The sequence below is a fragment of the Stigmatopora nigra genome, chromosome 3, assembly GCF_051989575.1.
Source record: "Stigmatopora nigra isolate UIUO_SnigA chromosome 3, RoL_Snig_1.1, whole genome shotgun sequence".
NCBI lineage: Eukaryota > Metazoa > Chordata > Actinopteri > Syngnathiformes > Syngnathidae > Stigmatopora > Stigmatopora nigra.
Genome location: NC_135510.1, coordinates 19726659 through 19751455, shown reverse-complemented (window position 1 = coordinate 19751455; position 24797 = coordinate 19726659). Strand labels below are relative to the sequence as shown.

The following is a 24797-nucleotide window of genomic DNA, read 5'->3' as shown; positions in this document are numbered from 1 at the left end:
TGACATTTTGCATTCGTGTTTTTAATGGCTCCTTTGGTGAAGAACGAGGTCACAAAAAGACAGTCCATTTCATACGACTATAACGGGCGTCCCGCTCCGATGGGCCTCCGAGAGAATGGGAACGTTTGGCTATTATTTCTTCCGGACGGCTTGGAGTGGGCGTAGCCTCCGTCACCACCGTTGGAGGGAGCGTGGCGCCGTTGGCGGGCCGCCGCCGCCGCCGCGCAGGCGGGCCGCCCGAGCTTCCGTCACGGACGACAGCATTCCCTGCGGGGGTCGGGCGAAAATTTAGGGTCGGGTGGGGGGCCACCAGAGGAAAGTGGTTGGAGACCGCCGACCTTTTCCAAAGCACATTGAGCCATTGAATTCACATTCGTGATAGAGAATGGAAAAGACGAGAGAGAGAGAGAGCCAAGCGAGCCACCGCGTGGCTAAAAAAAGAACCAAAAGAGCCGTAAAAGAGAATAAACGAGACGACGTGAGACGGAACACCAGAGGCCGAAACGCCGGCGAGAGAAAAGGAGAAAAAAAATCTGAAAATTGAAGTACCCGGGCAATGTTTTCATCTTGCAGTTGGATGCTTCGAATGGTCTCTCTGCCCTGCTCTTTTTGGCCAACGTTCAACTTGCGGGCTTCCTGAAAAATCCATCCGTCACAAAGTGCCTGGCCTTAGGAATCCCCCCCACCCCCCATAAAATCAAGGTGCATCCCATAACACTTTCATTGCAGTTGTAACTTTCTTTCTTTTTTTTTTTTTACCTTGCAGTAAATGTTGAGACACGTTCCGCTCAGGTCGGGAGGCCGGTACGAGTTTTCGTACAGACACTCCCACTCTTTGCTGAAGTGAGCCATAAAATCCACCTCTTTGACGCACACCACCCTCCTGGGGAGGCCAAGAGGGTTACTTGGGCTTTGGGGCCCACGGCAGAGACGGCCCACCTGTTGGTGACCACCACGTTGGTCTTCTTACGCCCGGGATAAGGACAGTGACGGCAGAATACTTCGCCTTCCAGGGCATTCAGCTCCCAACGCTGCCGGAGAGCGCCAGAGCGCCAGAGCGCGGGAGGGAGGGAGGGAGGGAGAGAAAAAAATAAAATCACCACCGACACAATCTGTTCTTTAGAAAGGTTTACTGCTTCTTTTTTTTTAAATCCAAATCAAGAGGTGGGGAGAAAAGAAGAAGAAAAGTGGCCACGTCCTTTAGTGGTCATGGTGCTGCGTGCGGGTCAAACACACAAAAGAAAAGCAAGGTTAACTTTGCAAGACAGAAAGAAAAAGCAGAGAGATACACCAAGGACAGAGCCCCCCTCCCCCACGGACGGAAGGCCACCGGCTACCTGGAAAAGGTCCAAGCCCCGCGCCTCGGCCAGGTCGTAGGCTCGGACGATCCCGTCTTCTCGGATCAGCCGGACGGGGCGCAGCTTGCCCACTTGCTCCGTCGATTCGGCCGCCCTGGAAAACGCGTCGAACATAAACGCCGAGGGAGGAGGGAAGGTCACGGCCTCGGGCGCCTCACCTGATTTGACCTCTAGGGGGCGGCGTGGGACGGACGCACGCTCACACGGACGGAAACGACGGAAATTTAGTCTGGGGTTCATTTGTTTGAGGGTCAGGGTTCAATGGAGGCAAAACAATGCCAAATGGGGGGGTCGACGGACTGGCCGCTTTCACGTCACGTCACGTAGGGCCAAACCAAAGCGTGGCAAAGAAGGAGAAAGGGGGGGGGAAAAGGCGGATGGACGGCAGGTCAAAGCACCGGGGCTTGACGGCTTCCTTACTCACGTTGCAGACGGGACGGGGGGAATAAAAAGAAAAAAAAAAGAGCGCATCCGAGTGACGCAAACGCGGAAAGCAAAAGACGTGGGCGCGCTTTTACCTCTGGATGCCCTGGAAGGCGCTGCTGGCCATGTCCACCACGCCGCCGGTGGGGCGGGCCACCACGCCCACCAGACCTTTGCCGATGCCTTTGAAGAAGCCGGCCGCGCCTTCTTTCCTGGCCCCTGTCGGGAGGGGAGGGGGGCATCGTTAGACTCTGGCAATAGCGTCCGTCCGTCCGTCCCTCCGTCCCTCCGTACCTTCCACCGGTTTGGTGACGATGCCGGTCACTCCGCCCACGACGCCCTTGAGAAATCCTTTGCCCCCTTTGGCCAAGCTCTGGCCAAAGTCTCTGGGCGCTCGGTTCATCTCGTCTCGCCGTTGCCGCTGGTACTCGGGGTCCATGGTGATGGCCGCCAGGCCTTTCCCCACCGAGCCCGTGATCCTGGAGACCACGCCGGCGGCGCCGCCTGCCGCCGGCGGAGAGCGGAAAGTCGCCGTCGGACGGTTGGAAAAGGAACCCGCCGGCTTCCTCTCCATTTCGCCCGATTGGCCATTTCTCCACCACACGAAAAGGAGGAGGAGCCGCCACTCACCCACGGTGTGACCCAGGAGGCTGCGCACGCCGATGGCCACGCCTTCGGCAAACTCTTCGGGGCCTCGGACCGCCCCCTGAAAGGGCTCGTAGAAGAAGGCCTCCACCCCCTGGGACAGGCCCCGGATCAGGCCGAAGGGGTTCCCCAACACGTCCAGACCCAGGACCAGCACGTACATCTGCTTCAAGAACTGACGGAGAAGGGCGCCCGGTCAAAATAGGGCCGAGCGGTCGTCGCTCGTTCCGTCCGTCCGTCCATCCGTCGCACCTGCTCGCTGTAATGGCGCGTGGCCGCTTCCGTCAGTTTCTCCCGCCGGTAAAACTGGCACTCCACCTCAAAGTAGTCCAGCCTGCAAAAGACCAACAAAAATGGGCAAATCTCAATTGTCCCGGCAACCGCGGCACGGCCGAATCGGGTCTCACTTGAAGAGCAGGTCGTCCACGTCGATGAGCGTGGCGCCGATGCCGCTCAGGAGCAGGTTGAGCGACTCGCCGTCGGTTTCCCCCGCCGCCGCCGCCGCCGGCCCCAGCGACAGACTCAGGTGCAGCTGGAGGGGAAAGAAAGAGTCGTCCCCGATGAGCGCGGTGGGGGCCTCCAGCCCCGCCCCGCCCCGCCCCCAATAAAAGACAGTCCCTCCCTACCTTGACGGGGGATATGTGAAAGTATTGAAAATAGTGCAGTCCGGACGCCTGGTCCAGAGAACTTTGCATCAGTTCAGCTTGCAGCATCTCCATGTCCTTTTGGACCAGCTGCCTCTACAACACACAAACATTTGTGGACAAATTCTAGTGGCCGGGGGCCGGGTGAGGGTTAGGGGACGGGAAGTGACCCGCCGACCGCTACGCCATCGAGTTTCTTCCTGTCCGCTGGCCAACCATTGGACAGGAAGAAAGAGCGCGTTGCCCACCTGGTGCTCCGCGGCCCCCGACGGCTCGGCGGGCGCCAGGAGCGCCAAGGTGGCCGACAGGAAGCCCCGGTCCACCTTGACGGCCATTTCCTGGACCAGCACCATGAAGTACCTGAGAAGAGGAAGGCTCAGCCGGGGGAAATGTGGCGGGAAAGGCAAATGCAAAACGTTTTTGCCTGACTTGAATTGCGTGACGCCGCTGCGCTGGTCCGAGCGCGTGATGACCGACATGTCCAGAAAGGCCTTGGGCTCTGCGGGAGGGAGAGAAGGAGGGAGGGAGGAAAGGCCGGCGTCGGCCGTAGGGCCGTCGGGCCGCTCCGTGGCGACGACAGACTCACCCGAGTCCAGAGCCAGCGACTTGGGAGGGGGAACCGGGTGGAAGGCCACGGGGAAGACGGCGCCCGGGAGCTGGTTGTCCACCTGCGGACAAAGGGCGGACAAAGGGCGCATACTAGGCGGTGGGCGCATTTCCCTCCGCTTCCTTCCGCTTCCGTTCCGTTCTAACCTGAAACCAGTGCAGCTGCGCCCGAAGGCTCCGCTGGTGGGGAGATCGCTTCAACTCCACCTGGACGGCCGGCAGGAAGTTCCTCCGCAGGGGGCAGACGTGGGGCCGGCGCATGGTGGCCCCGCCGACGCCCACGCCGAGCTCCACCTCCAGCTCGCCGTCCAGTCGGACGGGCCCGGCGGGGGAGCGGCCGGCGCCGACGCCCCGGTGGGCCTCCTCCAGCAGGGCGATGTGCTTCTGACTCAGCGGCCTCCAACGGTTCTTGCGCCACATCTCCCACACCACTCCCGAACTGAAGGCGGTCGCCGGCAAGCGTCAAAAAGGAGGAAACTGCCACGGACCGGCGGCGGGAAGCCCTCAGACGCACCTGGTGACGCCCACGTAGGCCACTTCCCGCCGGCCGTCGGCGTCCACCAGGGAGAGGCCGAGGTGGCGCAGCGAGAGCCTCAGCTCCTCCCGGAACTGCTCCAGCTGCTCGGCCTGCCGGGCTCGGGTCACCACGCCGGCGTCTTCCGTGAAGATCAGCACGCGCTGACGCCCGTCCAGGAAGGACGCCCAGTAGACCTGGGACGGCCCGCCCTCCGGCCAGAAGTCGCCCCACTCGTCCTGAGAGGGGGAAGAGGGGGCGAAAAAAGAAAGTGAGCGGCGGCCCTCAAATCCTAGCTCTTTGGGCGCCCCCACCCCCTCCGAATTGAGACCTTGAGAAGGCCGGTCTCTCCGGAGTGGCGGCCGCAGCTCCAGGCCAAGGTCCGAACTCCGGCGGGGTCGTCCCAGGCGAAGCGTCGAGCCTCGCCGGGCTTCAGCCGGCGGTCGGCCGCCGGAGGGCCGCTGCGAAGAGGGGAGGTCGTCGGCGTCGGGCCGCGTGGGCCGCGTGGGGCGGGCCTCCGCCGTGGGACGGAGACACTCACCTCTGGCGGTAGGCCACTTCCGCCCGTGCCGTGTGGTTGATCAACAGGGCGGGGGCCGCCCCCCGGAAGTAGTCGCCCAAGCCCACCACGGTGGAGTGGTCCGACACGTTGACCTCCACCGTGATGCCGCCGCACTGCGGAAAGAGGCGGGGAGCTCAAACACGGGCTGGCTTGAAAAAGGCACGTGGCGAGCACGTGGCGAGCACGTGGCGAGCACGTGGCGAGCACGTGGCGCCCCCCCCCCTTACCGTGTCTAGGGCCAGCAGGGTGCCGTTGTCCTGCCGATCCAAGCGGAACCACGGGGAGGCCCTCTCGGCGCCCACGGCACGCACGCGCAGCTTGGCCGGATGGCTCTCGGGCCACAGGGGGAGACACTGCGGGGACGGCGGGTCGAGGTCAACCCAGATACGGACCGGAACCGCAAAGTGGCGTTTTGGGGACGGGGTCCGGGGCTCACCTCTGAAGAGGAGATGTAGTGCCACCTGGTGGCGGCGTCCACCAGTTCGCCCACCTCCAGCTCGTAGGAAGACTTGTTGAGCAGCGTGTAGAAGGGGCTGACGGTGACCATCTTGGTGAGCTTGAAGCTGCTCATCTGGATGCTCACGCCCACCTGCGAGAGACGGGGGGGATTGGGGGGGGGGGGGGGTGGGCTTTGTGAAAATGGCCGGGTTTGCGGCAATTCCCACCAGGTAGTCCGGGGCGCCGGCGTTGCTGCCGGGGCAACGCACGCAGCCCTGACTTCCCACCGCGTCCAGGGAGAAGGCGTCCGACCAGGAGCTGTTGGACACGCACATCTGGATCTGCCGAGACAAACGGCGGCGGCGGCCGGTTACAAAGCCGAGCAGTCGAGCCTCGTTTGGAATTCGGAGCCGGAGCCAACACGTACCTTGTTTTTGCCCAGGAGGTTCTTCCCGTGGAAGGAGAAGAGGATGACGTCCCGGAAGTCGGTGGCGTGCTTGACCTGGACGCCGCCGTCGGCCCGGTATCGCAGCACCCGCCGCGTCTTGTTGACCATCCAGAAGGGGCTGTAGACGGACAGCAGGAGGCGCCCCGCCGCCACCCGGGCGTGGACGCTCAACTCCAGGGTGAGCTCGCGTTCCGAGACGCAGGTCATGCGCACGGCCGGAAAGTGGCCGGCGGTGCGCTCCAGGCGCAGCTGGCCGCGCCAGTCGCGACCCTGGTAGCCCGGCAGCTCCAGGCACAGCGTTTCGCCGGCGGCGCGAGCGTTGAGCAGGTGGGAGGTGGCGCCCTCCGCCAGCTCGTGAGAATCGCCGCAGTTCTGAAAGGCGGTCCACCATTTTCGGACTCATTTGGCTTGGGGGAGAGGAGCGTTTTTTTTTTTGCCTGACCTCCATGGTGTAGCGCAGCGCGTAGGGCAGCAGGTTCCTGAGGGTGGCCACGGGACGCAGGTGCAGGACGTAGGCCGGCTCCCACTCGTCCCGGGCCGGGTCCACGTCCACGTGCGTCAGGGCGTCGGGCGTGGCCAGCACGCTGACCGTCAGGGGCGGGTCTCCACCCTCGCCGTCCGACGGCGGGCACGTCAGCAGCGAGAGCACCTCCGAGCCCCGCCGCGCCTCCTCCTTCCAGGAGAGGCAGGTGGACGACGGAGCGTAGGGGCGGGACGCCGGCTGCAGGAACAGCCGGAGCCTGCCACCCACCGTGGATGTCACGGAGCCGCATTAGAGGGAAAGCCAAAGCGCCAATTGTCCGTTTCTACAGATGGCTACCTGTAGGCATCCAAGGGGATGTGGAATTCCTCCTCGGGTTGAGCCACTCCGACCGTTTGCAGGTCGCCGCCGTCCGGGCACCGTTTCAGCACGGTGAACGGCACAGAGAAGTGGTTCTGGATCTGTGGGGGAAAAAAAAATAAAGCCCAGTTGGCCCAGAAGGGCGGCTCACCGACCAGACGGACGGACGGACGGACCGACCTGCAGGGGGGAGCGGACGGTGACCAGCTTGTTGCCGTCGGCGCCGTCCATCTGCACCACCAGCGACAGCGACCGCCGGAGTTCGGGCCCGCGGACGTTGTAGAGGCGGCGGCCCGGCTTGTCCACGGGGACGTCGGCGATCTCGCTGTACCCCGACGGCACTGCGGACAGAGAGGAGGGATCGGACCCCGGCGTCCCGGCACCCCCTCCCTCAAGCTCCCTCAACCTCCCGCCCTACCGACGGTGAGGCAGAGTCCGCGGCTCTCTGACCGCCGCGGGGCCGAGAGCGTCCCTCCGGCTTCCGAGTGGGAATGTTCCAGTTCCACGACGCCCAGGGGCGGCAACTCCAGCAGTTGGCCCCGGCGCGCCGCTCCCGCCGGCCTCAGGTCGGCGCCGGGCCGCAGCAGCAGCGGGACGCCCAGGGCGTTGAAGACGGACACCGGCGCCTTCTCCCGGGCCGACGGGTCGAAAGTGGCCGCGGCGCTCCCCGAGAAGGCCTGAGGGCAAGGGTGGGTGGAGGTCAAGGTGGCGGTCGGTTGGGCGTCCCAATCCGTAGGCCAAACCCTCCCCCGGCAGGGCGCTTTTCCCTTACCTCGGCCAGGCGGGTCAAGACGTCCAGGGTGCCGCGCGACAAGGTGACGTTGAGGGTGTCGTCGGAGGAGACGCGGACGTCCGTGCGCGCTTCCGGCGGGATGACAAACTCGTCCCCGTGGGCCGGACTCCTGTCCGCCTCGGGATTGGTCTTGACCTGAGCGATGGACACGCGGCGGGTGACCGCTGACGGGCGGACGGACGCCACCCGAGATTCCCGCCCTACCTCCAAGTCCAGCTTCCAAGGGCGCGCTCCGCCTTCCACGCGCTCAATCAGCGGCTCCCACACGGCGTGGACGGCGTTAAAGTAGTTGACCTGCAAGGCACCCCAAATCAAAAGTGTCCCCCGGAAAAGTGTGGTCCCAATTGAGGCCCAATCGCCCGGGGTTACCTCCAAGGTCAAGTTGGCCTTGAGACGCGGGAGGGAGGACCAGTTCTCGGCCCGGCCGCCCAAGGACGACTCGGCCAGCAGCAGCGGGACCGTGCGGTGACCCGGACCGGACTCCAGGGTCACCCGGACCACCTGAGAAAGTCAGAGGAGGGCTCGAGACCCCTGTGCCGCCTTTTTCCCCCTCCCTCCCGAGGGCCGCCTGGCCCCGCCCCACTCACTTTGACTCGGAAGTCCAAGTGCTGGCCTAGGCCCAGGTCCCGGTTTTCCCCAAAGTTCTCGGTGACCTCGGTGGCCCGCTCCACGCCCAGGAACCAGTAGTCGAGCTCGTAGACGTTGTGGGCGGCCCACAGGTCCTCCATCTCCCGGGGCTCCGAGCTGTCGTCGCCGCCGTCGTCGTCACCGTCGTGTCCGCCCCGCCCTCGCACGGCCGCCGTTATGTTGCCGACGGTGTCGAGGATGAAGGGAGAAATCTAAAAAGGGCCAAGAGTGCTCCTTTGGTGTCCTGCCCGAAGGCCATCCTTGGCGACGAGGAGCACGCCATTTTCCGCGCGTCCGAGGCCTACCTTGACCACCAACTCCTCGGCGGCGAAGGAGAAGGCCGGCGGTCGGCCGGGACCGCTTTCCATTTGCGCGTCGACGGAGCAGGGTCTCAAGACAGTGGCGGCCACGGCGGGCCGCTCCTCCCCCCCGCCGTGGCCGCGGGTTACGAAAGGTCGGGCCAGGATTCGGAGAGACCTGAGGCGGGCCTTCAGGCTCCGGGCGCCGTCCCCCCGCCGCCGGGCGCTCACGTCGCACTGGAAGGAAAGGGCCAAGGAAGGCGCGTCGGCGTCCGCCAGGCTGGCCACGAACACCACCTCGGGGTCCATCACCACGGCGTGCACGGCCATCTCGGACGGGGGAGCAGAAGAGAGAGGGGCGCGGGGCGGAGCGTGAGGAAGTGCCGAGACGCAGACGTTGACGGCGGCCTCTCCTACCATCTTTGGGGCGCTTCCTCCGTTGCGCCGCCGCCGACGCCGCCGCGCGCCCGCGGCTCTTGGCGGGAAGCGGCGGCGGCAGAGCCCCCAGGAAGAAGTCGCCCACGGCCGTCAGGAACTCCACGCTGGCGCACACGTAGAGACTCTGCAGGACGGCCTCCACAGAGCGCCGCCCGCCGTTTTGCCGGTAAGTCACGTCGACGGCGGGATCCCCGCCGGAAGCCTCTCGTCGGCCCACCATCCTGAAGACCGGAGGCGGGGAAATGGAAAAGGGCGCGGGCCAGAAGCCTTTGGACGGCCGGCCGACGTGTCGGCGCTCACCGCGAGGTGACCCTGTCCACGCCCGTCCTGCGGTCGTCCAAGGCGCAGTCGGTCAGGACGGCCCGGAGCTCCAGGTGGCCGGCGCCGCCGCCGCCGTAGATCTTCCCGGACGCGTCGAGCAGGCGGAAGGCCAACTCGCCCAGACAGAGCCGGCTCTGCTCGGAGGACTGCGGAAGGAAAAGAGGCGGGATCGGAAAGGCCAGGACCCAGGGAGCGTTACCCGTCTACATCTACCTGCGCATCGGCTTGCTCTTTGTATAGAAGCAGTCCCAGAGACTCCACGCGGAAGTTGAACTTGACAGAGCAAGCGTTTCCGTCCCCGTCCCCGTCTCGGTCCTGGTCCAGATGTTCTTCGTCCCCGCCTGAAACAATGGAGGGCAATCTCCTGACGCCCGTCGAGCGCCAGCAATTTTCAAGATTTGGGAGAAGATGGCCGACCCGCCGTCGGTGTGAGACGCAAGTCGGTCGGCGGCTGGGGCGGCCCCGGGCCCGGCTCCGGCTCCAACTCCGGTCCCGGCGCCGACTCCTCGGCCTCGGCCAGGTTCTCCGTGACGATGGTCAGCAGCATCCTGAGATCTTCCTGGCTCAGCGCCACCTACGTGAGTGGGATTTTTTTTCCAATGGTAGCCACCAGCAGCTAAGAGCAAACCCGACCCCCTCCACGTTAAAAAAGAGCCCGAGACCTTCATGGGCGCCAGATCTCCGTCCAGCTCCACGGCGGCCACCTGGTGGTACCAGGATGCCGACAAGTTCCTGTTGAGCCTCAGGTTCAGGTCCACCGGTTCTAGGAGGTCGCCGGAGGCTCCGTCCCCCGCCGGGTCCAAACACATCCTGACGGACAAAAAGTGCCGTTTGAGGCCGGCCGCGTGGCGCGTGGGCCGAGGGGCGGGTGGCCGCCGGTGAGAGCGACCTCGCCACTTTGAGCCGCGTCAGCCGCACGTCCGTCTTGTCCACCACGGCCGGCAGGGGGCGTCCGTCCACGGGCAGCAGGGAGAAGGCGTTGGACACGCTGAGGAGACCCAGGTCCGCCACCAGGGCGTCGTAGGAGGTGGACGAGCGCGGGACCACCACCAGGGGCGCCTTCAGCTCCACCCAGGCCGAGAGGCGGAAGCTCTTGCCGGCAAAGTCGCGCACGCTGGACGCCGCCCTCTCGGTGGCCGCGCTGACGGCCGCTTTGGCCGTCTGGAAATGGTCGCCAAAGTTCTACGGGGCGGGAGGAAGGGCCCGAGGTTTTTAGAGGCGTGAGCCGGAACGGAGGAGCCACGGATGGACCTACCACCAGAGCCGTGGCCAGCTTGTGCAAGTAGACCACCCGCAAGCGGCCCACGTTCAGCCGGAAGCGTCCGTCCGACGCCGACGTGTCGGCGTAGCCGGCGCCCTCCGTGGCGTCGGGAGTCAGACTGACGGAGAAACTGAACACCTCGTCCCCCTCGATGGAGACGGCCTAAACGGCCAATACCCCACGGTCATTGGCCATAACGGTCAGTCGGCGGTGGGTGCGGTGGGGGACCCACCTGCCGGTGGAGGCTGGCCGGATCCGCGTCCAGGACCGCCAAGTCTTTTAAGCGGGCCGACACGTGAGTCTCGGGTCCCCGCGTGGTCAGGGAGCCGTGAAGACCTGAAAAGGCATACCGCCGTAGGCTCCGTATTGCCCAAGACGCCAGAATGGCTCCCCCCCTCACCTTGGATCTTGACGTCCACGATGTGGCCCCTCTGATCGCACACCAGGACGCGGAAGGCCCCCAGATCCACCACGGCCTTCAGCTCCACCACCCGGTGGAGGGCGGCGGGCCGGGCGTCCACGTCTGCCGGAGGAAGCAAAGCCACGTCAGGGTCCGCCCGCGGCCGGTGGACTCGCCGCACTCACCGGACTGGGCGGGCCGGTCGTCCGGCGCTCGGGTCACGACCGGCTCCCGGGGAGCCGCGGCGCCGCCGCCGCCGCCGCCGCCGGCCGGAGACAGCACCCCCGAGAAGAAGTGGAGGGCGGACAGGAGGGCCTGAGCGTGCAGCACCAACTCCAGGGAGGCCAAGGTCACCTGAAGGGAGGAGCCAAAGCAGTGAGCGGAAGATACGGCAGCGCTTTCCGTCAAAGGGCTTTCCCGGCGGTGCCCCTGGCCGGAATTTCCCCCGCGTCACTCACGTTGATCATCCTTTCCGTGTTCTTGTACACGCTGGAGAAGTTCGGGCCGGAGCGATCCGCCTGTAGACGACGGAGAAGAGCGTCGGGTCAATTCCTTTGGCGCCAAAAAGTCCATCCATACTTGGGAGCTGCGCCACCTTCAGGTATTGGACTTTGAGCAGCTCGTCACCGGAGGACGAGTGGACGAGGCTCAGGTGGTCGCCGTCGGAGTCTGCTCGGCCGTCAAAAGGCGACAGGGACGGAGGTGGGTCAGGCGGGGCCACGTGGGCCACGTGGGACGCTCAAGAGCCTCACCTTTGAACTCCATGCAAGAGAGCTGCATCCGCTTGACGTACAGGGCGGCGCGGGTGTCGTACTTGCGCACTTTGGCGTCCACTCCCAGGTGAGCCAGGTGCAGGGCCAGGAAAGGAGATTCCGCCTGGCCTCGAGCACCCTCGTCCTTGCTCGTCTTCTTCTTCTTTAGGCTCAGCACAACCTGAAAGAGGCGGGCGGCTCTAAAGGGCGGCCCTTGCTGGCCGCTCCTCTTTTACCTGGCTGATTTGAAAGTCCACGGAGACGTTGACGGCGTCGTCCGAGGCGTCGTCCGAAACGTCGCCGTTGGCCGCGGGCTCTACGGCGCTCCCTGGCTCGGCCGCCCGCCGCTCTACTTTTCCTAGGGACAAAGAAGGCGGCGCGGTTAGGGCTTTGCCATTTGGACGGTGGCGGCGGCGGCCGGCAAGGCGCTCTGTCACCCGTGGCCCCGTCGGGGCCACGGCGCTCGCTGCTCCCCTGGCCCATATTCTCTTGCAGGATCTTGGCCAGCAGCAGCAGGTCCTCCTCCCCCACGCTCAACTGCTCGGGGCAAAAGACAGGCAAGCGTCGGTGGGCGGGCAATTGCTCCGTCAAGTCGCCGTCCCCTGGAGAAACGGCCCGAGGCCGCCTTCGGTGCTCCGCCGGACTCCCCCGCGCCACCCGAGAGCGAGGGACACAAGCTCACGTGGAGAGAGGGCAGGACGCCTTCCACGCGGACGCCCGGGATGTGGGTGAACCAGGAGGAGGCCATGTTTCTGGTCACCAGCAGCTCCACGTTGACGGGCTCCAGGATCTCCACGTCGGAGGCGCACGAGCCGTTGCCTCTGAGGACCAACGGGGAGGGGCGTTTGCAGAGTCGCTCGCCGGCTCCGTGGGAAACAGACCCTTTCTCCTTTGCCCTATTCCCACCTGGAAAGTTTGAGTTGCGCCAGACGGACGTCCAGGGTCTCCACCACGGCGGGCAGCGGGAATCCTTCCGAGGGCAGCGCGGCGAAGCCGTTGGAGACGGTGAGGAGGCCCAGGTCCACCAGGATGGCGTCGCGGGAGAGCGCCGAGCGCGGCACCACCACCAGGGGGGCCTTGAGCCGGACGTCCAGCGACAGGCGCAGGCTCTTGCGGGCCAGGCGCCGCACGCCGGACGCCGCCTTCTCGGCCGCCTGGGCCGTGGCCGCGCTCACCGCTTCTCTGGCCGGGTGGAAGTGATCGGCAAAGGCCTGCCGTGGAGACTGAGGATGAGGACGGACGGACGGACGGATGGGAGGGAGGGAGGAGCCGGGCAGCGTCCTGACCAGCAGCGAAGCCAGAAACTTGTGCAGGTAGACCATCTTGATGCAGCCCAGGCGCAGGGCCAGCTCGCCGTCCACCTTGGACACGTCCCCGTAGCCGTGGCCCCGGGTGGCCCCCGGAAACAGAGACAGCTCCAAGCCCAACACCTCCTCGCCCACCACGGAAACCGCCTCACGAAATCAAAGATCGGCCGGTCAGCGCTCGGTCACGCTCGGGCGGGCTCCTTCGAAGAAGTCACCTGTTTGTGAATGCAGCTGGGGTCCGCGTCGGTCACGGCAATATCGCGGAGGTGAGCGGACAGCCGCGTCCGCTTGGCCTGCGCCCACGCCGAGGCCTCCAGACCTGTGGGGGTGGACGGCACGCGCTGAGGCCGGGGCTCTGGCCGAAGCCCCCGCCGCCCCGTGGCTCACCTCGCACTCGGATGTCGGCGATGGCGCCGCGGTCGTCGCAAAGCTCGGCGTGGAAACATCCCAGCGTCGCCGACAACTTCCACCTGAAGACGTCGGCGTCTCCGCCGCCTTTGGACGCTGCGACAGAGAGGGGCGCTAACGAGTGGCTTACGTGGGTCATCGCCGGCGTACATTTTCCCGCCATATCAACGGCGTGGCCAGTCGGACAAAATGAGCGGGGAGCCAGCAAAATAGTACAAAGGACCCGATCCTAATTTGCGTCGGGACTCACCCACAGGGCCGTGGCCTTCGTCCTCCCGTTTCTCGGCATCCGGACGGCGCCCGGAGGGCGGCGGCGGCGGCGCCACGCCGGAGAGGAATTCCACGGCAGACAGCAAAGCTTTGCCGTGGAGGTGAAAGTCCAGGGACGAAAAGTCCACCTGCGAGACCGCGTGGGCTCAGGTCGGGAGCACCAGAGCGCGGGAGCGCAGGAGCGGGGCGCCGTCGGACCCACCTGGAGCCTCTGCTCCGTGTTGTCGAAGAGCGTCCGGAAGTCGGGTCCGTCCGCGTCGGCCTGCGGGACAAACGGCGGACGGAGGTGGCTGGCGGGGTCCAACCCAGTCCGGACGGCGCCGGCGGCCAACTCACCCTGACGTAGCGCACCCGGAGAAGGTCGGCGTTCCGCTGCTCCGAGCAGTCGACGAGGCGAACGGGATCGCCGCCTGAGACGGCACGCAAAAGTCAGGCGGGCGTGCGGGGGTCGGGCCAAGGTTGGCCAAGACTCGGCTCACCTGGAACACGGTACGAGTCCAGCGTAATCCGCCGCAGGTACGACGTGACCTCGGCGTCAAAGGTCCTGATCTGGCCGCGGGCCCCCAGCCGGGAAACGCCCAGCGCCAGCGCCGTGCTCTCGCCGCCCTCGTCGTCGCGCCGCGTCAGCTCCAGCAGCACCTGAGGGACAAGCGTGGGTCAAACGCCACCCACACGGGTGGCCAAGGGGGCCAAAGGGGACCAAAGGGGACCACCCACCTCTTTGACTTCAAAGTCCAAGCACAGGTCCACCATCTCCGGGCGCCGCGGCTCCTCGTCGCTGTCCGAATCTGAAGGAGAAGGACGCGGGCGGCGTGGGACGCGGGCGGCGTGGGACGCGGGCGGCGTGGGCCGAGGGCGCGGACGGACGGGCGAGCGGCGCCGCGCATCTTACCCGTCTCGGCCGCGCCGAGGAGCGCGGGTTCGGCGGCGCGGGCCGGCGCTCGGGACTCCTGCGGAGGGCCAAATACGGGCCGGTCAATAGAAGAGAGAGGATCTCGGGCCTTCGCCTACCTGGCGCTCTCTGGGCGCAGACTCCGGCCGGCGCGGCAGCGGGATGCCGCGGAGGAGCGCCGCCACTTTTCGGATGGTCTCGTCCGACATCTTGACGTGGACCAGGGGCAGCTCGCCCGACGCTTTAAACCTGCCGCGCGCACGTGGAGAGGCTCGAGGAACGGAAGGCCCGACACGGCCGGCGCTACGTCCGACGGCGCTACGTCCGACGGCGCTACGTCCGACGGCGCCCCGCGGTACCTGGGCATCCTGACGTCGTCGTCCACCACGCACTTGGACAGGTGGAGCGTCAGGTCCAGGGGCCGCAGGATGTGCTGGCGCGAGGAATCCCGCAGACGGGACGCCTTCCACTCGTGGGCTGGAGGCGGCGGAGGAAGCCGGTGGGTGGGCCCGGGTTTCAGAGAGCTTTCGGGTCGGCGGCCCGCTTTGCCTTACCCGACTGGCCGTAGAGCACTTGGACCCGGGTCAGCTCCACGCGGTATCGCTCGTAGGCCCGCTCCATGACCTCCTCCAGGGAGGAGAAGGAGGACGAGGGCGAGCGCAGGTTCTCGTCGGCGCTGTTGAACTGCGCAAAGAACTTTTGAGTTCCTTCCTCCTCGGCGGAAGGCCTGGCCGCGCCTTCACCTGCAGGTTCCCAAAGTCCAGCACCACAGCCTCCGAGGATTCCGAGTAGAAGCCGGAGCGGGGCAGCACCAGGTAGGACGGACGCAGGTCCACCTTCAGATCCAGAACCTTGCGTGTCTCGATGATGTGGGCCAAGCCTGCGGGAAGGCCTCCGTTTTAGCCGGAGGGTAGAGGGGGGCGGGCCCGCTTTCCCGGTAGAGCCGGATCCCACCCGTGGCCGTCTTCTCTTTGATCTCCTCCAGCTTGGAGAGCGTGGCCGAGGTCAGGACTTCCAGGTCCACCTCCTGGGCCATCCTGAAGAATTCGGCCAAACTGTTGATCGTCACCTGAACAAAATAAGAATAATAATTGTCAATCTTGTTGATTTTGGTCAAGGAGCCGCTCTCCCTTTGTTTTTGTTTTTTTTTCATTTTTCTCACGGCGTCGTAGATGATCTGCACGGACTGAGAGTGGATCCTGACCACGTGATTGGCCGGGCTGTCGTCGGGGTTGAGCTCCAGGAGGGCGTGCAGCAAGGAGGCGCGGCCCTCGGCCCGGTCGCCGCCCCCGCCCGGCCGCGGCTCCTCCGCGGACGACACGAGCGAGGGGACGCGGCCGTTTTGTCGCAGGCCCGTCACGTTCCAGCCCTGCAGCGACGCCTCCGCCCTGAAGGCCGGGCGCATGAAGCGAGCGCTCTCGCTTCCCGTCCCGACGGAGGGAGGACTTCCGGCGCCGTACCTGAGGGCCCGGGCTCCCGGTCGCTGGCGGAGGGCGCAGGCCAGGCCCAGGGCCCTGACCCGGAGGATCTCCGGGACGCCGGAGCTCTCTCGGACCGTCAGCGAGGCCCCGCGCAGCTGGAAGTTGAGCGCCAGCGCCACGTACTGCGCGCAGAGACGGGCGGTCGGTCGGTCCCGCCCCGACGGCCGGTGGCCGGAACGGTCCCGAACGGGACGCTCACCTCTTTGGGCGTGGTCGAGCCGCCGCCTTCGCCGGCGCTGTATCCGATGGCGGCGTAGAGCTTCTCCTTCTCTTCCGCCGTCAGCACGGCGTCCAGGGCCGAACCTGAGGACGGGGAGGGAGGCGGGCGGGCGGTGGGTGCCGCGGTGGTCAAGGAGGGGGCCGGAGGGGGTGGCACGGCCGCCCGGTTGCCCGGGTCTACCCTGGCTCTCTTCTTCCTGCTCCTCCAGTGGCTCCTCCTCTTCTTTCTTGGGCTTCCGTCCAAAGAAGCCGGCGAAGGACCATCCCCGACCGTCGCCCTTTCCGGCTTTCTTGACCGGCGGCTTCTGCCCCGAGCGGATGGCCTGTCGACAAAAGAAAAGAAAAAAAATCCTCAAAACATTCATGGATCAGCGTCAGTGGCGGCCGTTTGTCAAGTACCTCCATCTGGGCCTGTTGCCTGGCCAGGGTGATATTGAACACGTCCAAAACCTTCTCCATTTCCTGGAAGAAGCAGACAACTGTCCAGAGGAGGCGGAGCGGGATGGGAAGAGGCGGGGCCACCCACTACCACCCTCGGCAGTGGCCCTCTACCTGCAGCTGGCGCTCGGCGTCCGGGCCGAGCTTGTCCCGGCTCAGGATTTTGCTCTTGTACGCCGACTTGTAGGCCTTGAGGTCCCGGCGGTGGCGTCGAATGTCGGACCAGGACCACGTCCGCCCACGCACCTGTACTTCCAGGATGCCGCCGATGGCGTAGCGCCACCTGTCGGGAAAAAGACGGATCATTTCAACGGATTTGAGGGCGCAGAGGAGGGGGGAAGGCTCGGGGGAAACTCACCAAGCCACGGCGTGGGCCCGCACCGGGACCCCGGGGCGGAACTTCCTGTAGGGGGCGTTCTTGGCCATGCGCTCGGCCGATTCCAGCATCTCCACCGCGCTGACGTACTGCGGCGAGACGGAGGACGTGACGGGACGCCGGGCCACCCGCGCCGCCTTCCCGGTCTCCGGCTACCTGCGCTTTGGTGATTTGGACATCCACGTCGCCGACCTCCAGATCCACCCGAGTTTTGGGCGAGTCCGGTACCTTCTCGGCGTCGGGGTCGATGCGGATTCTGGCCGTGGCCAGGATGGGCTCGAAGACTGCGAGGGGGGCAAAGGCGAGCGGATCAACCGGCGCCCCCTACGGGGAGCCGTCTCTTCCGGAGGTCGGCCACCCACCGTAGTCGTAGAGAGGCCCTTGGCGGTCCTCGCCGCCGATTCCCTCCTTGAGGCCAGCCTGCGACGAGAGGTGACGGTCAGCCGGCGGTCAGCCGGCGGCCCGCCCGGAAAGGACCCCGGCGGGCGAAGCGGGCCATCACCAGGACTTCCGGCTCGGCTTCTCGGCGGAGGACGGCCCCGTTGACGTTCCAGTAGGCGCACAGTCGCTCCAGACGGCCCAGCTAAAGGCACGCCAGGACGGAGAAAAGACTTTTCAAGCGGCGGACCGACGGCATTTGGCCACTGGGGATCACCACCGCACCTTGTAGACGATCTTGGCGGCTTGGTCCAGGATGGATAACTTCCAGTTCTCGTCGGCGGTCTGCCAAAAGAGCGCGGGATTCCGACTGGAGCTTTTAGCGGCCCTCCGGCGAGGAAAGAGCGGCGCCTTACCTGCAGGCTGAGTTCCGCCAGCGTGACTCCCAGGGCCAGGGGCCGCCGCGGGTCCGTCACCTGGGTGGGAGACGCTCCGACTTTGAGCGCCCGACTGGGCCCCGCGGCCGAGCGGCCAGCGCCCGCGGACGGGTACTTACGTCGTCCTCGTATCGCAAGTGGACGCGGTTAATCTTCACCTGCAGGTTCTTGATGACCTGCGTGGCCAGTTTCTCCAGCAGCGAGTCGCTCTTGCCCTCCTGGTCTGAAAGGCGGCCACAAGGTTCAGAGGTCAAGGGGAGGTGGCCCGGCCAGCCACCGGGTGGCTCGGCGCCGCGGGCGGGTCCGGCCTGCCTGCTCCGCGGCTTTCTAACGGCGGTTCTCCGGCTCACCTGAACGCCCGGTGCCTTTCGGCTTGCCGGGAGCTTTTTTGCGCTTTTTGTGTTTTTTACATCCTTTGAGCGCTTCGGCAGCATTAAGGAGAGAGACAGTTAGTTCGGGAAAAGAAAGCGACAGGGAGCCTAGAGTCATGGCGTAATTTGTCCCGCCCGATTGGCCAGACCTCGTCCCGAGTGAGGAAAATATGGACGGCCTCGAAAGAGCGCACGTTTTCGTATAGCCCGAACAAAGCCGGGTCGGTCGCGCGTCCGAGAAAGCGCGTCAGAGAAAGCGCGTCAGAGAAAGCGCGTCAGAGAAAGCGCGTCAGAGAAAGCGCGTCAGAGAAAGCGCGTCAGAGAAAGCGCGTCAGAGAAGAGTGGAGAAAGGGACCGTGGTGATGCCCGACCTCCTACCTGGCCCGGCCGCCGTCCGCAGCGCTTGCTCCACGCGCAGCAAATGGCGCCGCTTGGCCTCCTGCCGGTCGCGCTCCTCTTTGGCCTCGTCGTACTCGCCGGCTGTCGGCGGCAGAAAGACAAGTCACGTGGGAGCGCGTCAAACAGGAGACATCTTTTTGTAAAAAAAAGTCCTTTCGGATGTAGAAAAATCAAATGGGCCCCTCAAATCCGCCTTTTGGTTGCGGCCAAATGATCAGCGGAAAGAACTGGGCGGGCTTACCGGCGGCGGGCGTCAGCAGCAGATAGAGGCCATCCAACGTGGCCACCACCGCCTCCTTGTACAGGTTCTTCCAGGGGATCTTCAAGGTCAGCGAGCCAATCAGGCCCGCCTTCACCTTGACCGGGACGCCCAGTTGGCTCTGTGGCGGGAGGGAGTCTTTAGTTGGGAGGCCGGCCGTCTGGGGCCGGGAAATGTCCATCCATATTCAACTCACCAGTGCATTTTCCTTCACTCGCAGGTTCTCCAAAACCACATTTCCTGCAAGAAACAAAAAAGGGCCAAAACAGAGCAAATTCAGAAGGGGAGGGGGGCGAGTTGATATCATCTGGGCGCTCGTTGGCGGCCATGAAGAGATAGCGCAGAAGGACGAAAACATTTGAGGGAAGGGGGGCGGGACCGCAACACGTCGTCTCCAGAAAGAGACTTTTGTCGTTTGACTTAAGGGGCGCGCCCCCCGCACTCGGGTCCCGTTGGTTCGGTCGCAAACAAAATCGCGGGAAGCGAAAGGCAACAGCGGCCTGGCGCGAATGATGGACAGGTGGCGCTTAATTGCGCTGCCGCCGAATACATGGCTGGGACGTTTTCGGATTTCAACGTAGTCACGCGCCACCAGAGTAAAGGAAGCCAAAATGAAAAGCGCCTGACGCTTCCGAAACTCCAGGCGAGACACACCCCTTCTCGACCACGGCCATTTGTCCCCCCTATCTTCGCGTGAAAAGGAACGCAACGCGACAAGCCCACAGGCGACATGACAAGCCGAGAGGCGACACGACGTCAAAGTGTCGAGCCGAGACGAGACGCCACGCGACGTCAAAACGTCGAGTGGAGTCGAAAAACGACGTGACGTGACGAGAAGCGACGCGACGTCAAGCTCCGAGTCGAGCCCAGCTTACCTCCCCATATTCCAATTCGGAGTTGAGAACTGTCCAGGTTCTCCACGTAGTCTCCAACGAACCTGTTGAGGAGGTCGCTGACCAAAGACTCGAACACCATGACGGAAAGACGGGGGAGCGAGTATGAGTGAGCGAGAGAGACATCCGCGTCGTCCCACTTCCGGGTTGGGAGGAGACGAAGGTGCGCACGCGCGAGATGAACTCCTCCTCCTCCCTTTTCATCAGACCTAATGTCGCCGCTTCCTCGGCCAGCCATTTTGGGTCAGAGCAACCAGCACTGACAGGAGTCGAAATATTACGCAGTTTCCAAGTTTTGTTCGGTCGTCTTTCAATCACTTCATTTCAAAATTGATTTGTGCGTATTTTTATTTTCATCATAAATGTACGTGTAGCTCAAAATCGACCAAATCTTTTGGATTGTATATCATTTTATTTATTTCCCATTTTTAATTTTCTTTTTAACAGAAAAAATGCAAACATTCTTTTCAATGGAAAAATAAAGTATCTCTCTCTCTATATATATATAGACTGCATTCAATTTCATTTCTTGACACTTGCAGGCATTTTTCCAATCCCTTGCTTTGGATTGCATTTGGGGGCGTTTTCCCAACGGCAATGTCTAGTCACTTTTTGTTCATTTGGTCCATTTGCGGCTCTGTGTCGACGGTTTTCTGTTCATTTTGGAAGGTTACTTTCTTAGGCCAGCGCCCGTGTGTTTGGAGACATTGGCGAACTCCTTCCGGTGGAAAAACACGTCCGCCTTTTACCTTTTTCCCCCCATTCACGGTTGTGGAAAAGCACGAGCACCGCTTTTCCGAGAATGGACCGGCGCCTTTTCGTCGGCCGTCCCCGCCGGCGGCGTGTCAATAGCTTCCGTCAATAGCTTGAGCAACGAGTCGGCCTTGTAGGGGAAGAGTTTCTTGCTTTGCAACCTGGCGATCAAAAGGCGGAGCCTCAGGAGGCAGCCCGCCGCCCTCCCCCACGTGTCCTCCGGGGGGCGCTCGGCGTCCAGTCGCCGGCAAGAGGCGGCCAGGCCCCCCCGCTCGCTCCTCAGGTAGCGCAGGTAGCGCACCAGGTACTCCAGGAAGCAGGTTTCCGCCGAGATGAGGAAGTCCAACAGGAGGCGCTCGTCCCAGGAGAGGCCGCGCAGGAGGAGCAGGAAGTGACAGTGCGGGTTGCAGCCGGCGCCGCAGGGGTCCCTTTGCCAGTGCTCCCTGTTGGCGGGAGGGTGGGGGGTTTGATGGGGTTAAGGACGGTTGGGTCGTCGGTTGTTCCTTCGCTGGCACGTACCGGAGATGGAGGAAGATGGCCAGCGCGGCTTTGGCCGCCTCCGCCATGTCGTCGTCCTGTTCGCCGAAGAGCAGCGGGAGGACGGCGCAATGGTGGTCCGTCCCCGACGGCGGCGGACGCACGCCCTCGTCGCGCAGGAAGTGCCACAGGGAAGACAGGCAGAGCGCCGCCTGGGCCGCGCCTGAAACGTCATCGCCATGGTTCATTGGGAAGCCCTCCCGGGCATCAAAAGGCATTTACGGCAAAATGTCCCACCGCGGACGGGAAGTGACCCAAATTGATAAGGAGACCGGCGTGAAAGGATTTTTGTGAGCAGCTTAGTCCAGAGTTTTTTGCCCCCTCCTTACCTCGGCCGTCGTCGGCAGCGACGCGACGCTCCACACTCTTGATGACGAGCAGGCCGAGAGCACGCAGCATGGTGGCGTCGCGCCCTCCGTCACGGGTACAGACGGTCCCCCCGAAAAAGGCCGGCGGAGCCACGGCCACGCTCGGCAGCCAATGGGCCGCCACCGCGTCCAGCGTGGCGTGCGCCAGCTCCGCCCATCCGGAGGAGGAGCGCAAGGCCGCCCGCTTCAGCAACAGCGCCGCTCGTTTGCGAACAAAGTAGCGCGGCGCACCGGCCACAGCGCCCAGCAAGGCGCCGGCGCGGGCGTACGCCGACTCGGGACTCTCAGCACGGCATGGGGCGGACGCCGCCGCCAACAGTTCCAAGAGGTCAAACAGGAGGCAGAGGGTGTCGCAGTCGGCGTGGGCGTCGCCCAGGAAGCGGGCCGCCGCCGCGTTGGCGCTGGCGTCAAATGCCGTCACCAGCACCCGGACCAGTTCTAATCAATACAAATCAACAAAGGCTCGATCAAAAAATGCAGACAGTATTAAAATAAAAGAAGAATGTTGCAAAGTTGAAAAAGTAAGGCACAGACAAGGCTTTTTCTGCCGCCTGGACCTTTGGAGTCGTCCCTGAGAAGTTGGCGGAGGACGCGGCTCAGCGACCACAAGCAGGCGTCCAGGCGGGGTCCGGCGGGCGAGGTCGCCAACACCTGCTGGCACATCCGACGCCAGGCGGGTTGGAGCGTGCCCTGTGGTGAGCCACAGCCATAACAACAACAAAAGCAGTTGAAGCCAAATTCTCGGGTCACGACGCCCGGTGGTTTGTTGAAAATGCAGTCAGTGTCAAGGTTGCCTACTCACAGATTGTCGCAGTTGGTAGAGGACACATGAAGAGGCGCTCTTGGCGGCCAAGTGACGGATTATTTGCTCCTCGCTGCCAAAGCGGGCCACCTAGCATGAGCAACAGCGGTGGGGTTAGCGTTAGCACGAGCGGCCATAGCATTAGCCTCGTCGGGACCGGGAGGACAGCATTGGCGTTAGCCTGGACGGACGCGACTCACCACGACGTCCGAGTCTCGAAGCAGGTGCTCGGCGACGTCCCGGTGGAAGCGGTGGAGCCGTGAGCCGGCGGCCAGCGTCCGGCCAATCAGCGTCAGCGCCAAGCAACAGACCTCCGTTTCCCTTTCGGCTCGCACGCCGGCCACAACGACGCGGGCCACCTCCTCGGCGTGACGGTTGGGTGGCGTGCCTATCACCGAGCACTCGTACAGCTCGTCCAGGGTGGCTAGGACGACCGCCGGCGATACCGAGGACGGGGCGCCGACGCCGTCGCCTTCGCCGGGGGACGTCGCCATCTTGCCGAGACGGACGTCGCCTCTTCTTTGGAGAAGTGCGGTGGCATCTAACGCGCTTTACTGCCCGCTAGCGGGATGTAGTGCGGATCGGGTATGCCCGACGACTGGCAAAATTGGAAGAAAACAGAAAGAGTTGGCCAGGTTCACCCCACCCTTTAAAATAGACTTTTTGCCACATTTCCTTCTTCAATGTTAAGGGCAATTTCGAATGTGTCAATCTGAAATCTTTTTCTGTACATTTTTCTACAAAGACGATGGTTCAAATAAAAAGGCCAGGTAAATGTTTGTAAAACATTTGATCGTGAACGATCGCTTCGGCATCAGTGGATATCTATTGTTCATTGTATTTTGTGTATGGAATTGACGATTCAATTAAAAAAGAAAAAGAATATGAATGTATACAAAGGAACGGTCGGTGGCGTTGTTTTTTCCAGGGGGTGTAGTGACGCCGCCGTTCGCTAGAGGGTGGACATACAAATTCTGTGGCGGTCAGCTGCGAGATCTCTTTTCCTCGCGGCTCCATTTTCGGTGGCGTCAGCGACTACCATTGGCTTTTCTTCTTCTTCGTTTTGTTTTGTTTTTCCTCCCGAACACGGCGATGGACGACGTGGAGATTGAGGACGTGGACGAAAACGGGAACGTCCTGGCGGCGGAAGGCGGCCAGCCGCCGAACAACTGGTCTCTCTTCCTCGCGGGTAACGCCACCCTCGGCCTTTTAGCCTCGTTTGCGTGGCGTCACATTTCAGTCGTCAAGGAGTCGGCCAATTTGTTTTCATTCTGATTGGTAACGCCACGAGCAATCAAACGTGCTAACCGACCAACTGGCTCATCTTACGCAAGTGAGCGCCGGATTTTGACGAATTGGCCGTCGCTGTCACATTCTTTCCAAGTCGAGAAGTCAGGCGCTTCCGGGGAGTCGCAGTTCACAATAAGAGCACACATAGTACAGTGCTGTGACTCTCCATTTGTTCCCGCTTCGCTGCTATGACGCCTAGAGACGTCCAATCCCATTCGACTGGTTGGCCGACAGCTGTCGTTTCCGGGACTCCCAGTCCAAACGGATTGGACAACAATCACTGTTAGGGCAGGGGGAACAATCGATGCTATTACCTAAAGAATCCTGTGTTGTAAGGATATAGCTATTTAAAAAATGACGCTAGGTGGTAACCGTGTCGTTCCGCTTTCAGCCGGTGACGCTCTGTCGCCGTACGGCTGCTACCTGCTGGCGGCTCTGGCGGCGCTGCTGGCCTCACTCGTCTACCTGGCCGCCAGGAGGAGGAGGCGCGGAGGCCGTGCCTCGCCGCTCTCCGGAGAGGACGCCGAGGCGGAGGCGGCGGCCAGGAGGCGAGAGGCGCTGGAGGCGTCCCGGCAGAGGATGCAGCTGGAACAGGACGCCGTGGCCGCCGTCTTCAGGGAGAAGCAGCAGAAGGCCCAGGAGGAGAAAAGGCGCCAGAAGATCCAGGACTGGGACAACGTGCGCCTGGGAAACACTTTGAGAGGCGGCCGTTTGCCGCGGGTCAGCTTCTTTGGCTCTTTGGGCCCGCTCTGTCGTCTCCTCCACAAATCGGACGGACGTGGGCGCCCATTCACCCTCGGCCTTTTTTTTTTTTGCCCCCGACAGAGCGACGACCAGGACGCCGCCAACGCCGCGATCAGAGCCAAGACGGCGGACAAGAAGCCGCTTCGTCGCTCGGGTAATTACGGCCCCCACGGGGATTTTTTTTTCTCTTTGGAAACAACTTTTAGGGCCTTTCTGCTGCCACAGTTTTTTTTCTTTGGGTCAAATGGTACATCTATGGCCATTAATGGCCATGAAAGTTGATGGCGAATAACGCAAGCAGTCAGATTTTTTTTTCTGTCTTTTTCAGAGTACAACCCCCTGAGCGGCGAGGGAGGCGGCGGCTCTTGTTCGTGGCGACCCGGAAGGCGGGGCCCCACTTCGGGCGGATGAGGTTAAAGGGTGGGGGTCCCGGACGGAGGGAACCCCGCCAACCAAACGCCGGCTGACGCCAGCGCCGCCGGCGAGCACCGGACGCCAGCGCCGCCGGGTCAACCCAATTTTTTTTTCTTAGCCTTCTCTATACATTGGGCGACACCTCATGTATTTTTCCGCCCTACGGACATAGTATATTCCAAGGGTTGACCGAAGCACCCGCCGCTTGGCGTCCGGGCGCCCGGCGAGCCCAATGTGACGTCGCGCTCGGAAACGGTCTGCGACCGGCGAGCGCGACCGATGAGCGTCGGCGACCCGCCGGCGACCCGCCGGCTTCTTCCCCACGGACAATTGCGCGGCCGCGTCTGTCATCCAATATCTCTGCAATAAAAGGACTCGTGGCAACTTTGGG

The 24797-nt window shown here is 63.6% G+C and overlaps 3 protein-coding genes across 9 annotated transcripts; 1 reads left to right on the top strand and 2 right to left on the bottom strand.

Annotated features, from left to right (window-relative positions):
• Positions 1 to 19656, bottom strand: vps13c (vacuolar protein sorting 13 homolog C). 6 transcript variants are annotated; one of them, XR_013325850.1, is made up of 80 exons: positions 19481 to 19656; positions 18802 to 18845; positions 18588 to 18726; positions 18326 to 18427; positions 17927 to 17998; positions 17696 to 17799; positions 17556 to 17615; positions 17425 to 17484; positions 17264 to 17344; positions 17124 to 17181; positions 16918 to 17045; positions 16744 to 16850; positions 16500 to 16668; positions 16347 to 16409; positions 16129 to 16270; positions 15928 to 16031; positions 15708 to 15850; positions 15410 to 15635; positions 15202 to 15316; positions 14991 to 15127; positions 14802 to 14931; positions 14607 to 14724; positions 14367 to 14496; positions 14248 to 14305; positions 14073 to 14143; positions 13835 to 13994; positions 13692 to 13765; positions 13558 to 13617; positions 13336 to 13483; positions 13065 to 13181; positions 12893 to 12996; positions 12657 to 12824; positions 12277 to 12581; positions 12053 to 12191; positions 11808 to 11907; positions 11607 to 11728; positions 11371 to 11551; positions 11214 to 11287; positions 11077 to 11136; positions 10804 to 10972; positions 10619 to 10741; positions 10451 to 10554; positions 10213 to 10380; positions 9847 to 10139; positions 9620 to 9767; positions 9375 to 9531; positions 9171 to 9298; positions 8937 to 9103; positions 8618 to 8857; positions 8205 to 8544; positions 7860 to 8111; positions 7642 to 7773; positions 7477 to 7566; positions 7252 to 7407; positions 6898 to 7156; positions 6660 to 6820; positions 6459 to 6580; positions 6081 to 6378; positions 5618 to 6010; positions 5418 to 5531; positions 5189 to 5341; positions 4980 to 5105; positions 4732 to 4865; positions 4522 to 4651; positions 4191 to 4429; positions 3824 to 4115; positions 3657 to 3738; positions 3500 to 3569; positions 3319 to 3430; positions 3053 to 3166; positions 2834 to 2958; positions 2679 to 2760; positions 2412 to 2601; positions 2076 to 2285; positions 1877 to 2000; positions 1338 to 1452; positions 940 to 1031; positions 760 to 883; positions 550 to 668; positions 1 to 267 (listed from the first exon to the last, which is right to left on the bottom strand). XR_013325850.1 is itself a non-coding variant. In XM_077713073.1 (80 exons), exons 1-80 carry the CDS (start codon positions 19578 to 19580, stop codon positions 172 to 174), a joined length of 11184 nt encoding a protein of 3727 aa, XP_077569199.1. In that variant the 5' UTR covers positions 19581 to 19656; the 3' UTR covers positions 1 to 171. The 6 variants fall into 6 exon arrangements, 3 of the variants coding, with proteins under 3 accessions (XP_077569199.1, XP_077569200.1, XP_077569201.1); XR_013325851.1 differs by having other exon boundaries at positions 550 to 632; XM_077713073.1 differs by having other exon boundaries at positions 550 to 636.
• A 244-nt stretch (positions 19657 to 19900) lies between these two features.
• On the bottom strand, positions 19901 to 23374 carry lins1 (lines homolog 1). 2 transcript variants are annotated; one of them, XM_077713080.1, is made up of 7 exons: positions 22855 to 23374; positions 22159 to 22556; positions 21959 to 22048; positions 21714 to 21846; positions 21118 to 21594; positions 20771 to 20951; positions 19901 to 20694 (listed from the first exon to the last, which is right to left on the bottom strand). In XM_077713080.1, exons 2-7 carry the CDS (start codon positions 22450 to 22452, stop codon positions 20262 to 20264), a joined length of 1608 nt encoding a protein of 535 aa, XP_077569206.1. In that variant the 5' UTR covers positions 22453 to 22556; positions 22855 to 23374; the 3' UTR covers positions 19901 to 20261. The 2 variants fall into 2 exon arrangements, with proteins under 2 accessions (XP_077569206.1, XP_077569207.1); XM_077713081.1 differs by lacking the exon at positions 22855 to 23374 and having other exon boundaries at positions 22159 to 22585.
• Positions 22943 to 24790, top strand: selenos (selenoprotein S). Its single transcript, XM_077713083.1, has 4 exons — positions 22943 to 23147; positions 23640 to 23968; positions 24074 to 24146; positions 24321 to 24790. Exons 1-4 carry the CDS (start codon positions 23051 to 23053, stop codon positions 24401 to 24403), a joined length of 582 nt encoding a protein of 193 aa, XP_077569209.1. The 5' UTR covers positions 22943 to 23050; the 3' UTR covers positions 24404 to 24790.
• The last annotated feature ends 7 nt before the right edge of the window (positions 24791 to 24797 follow it).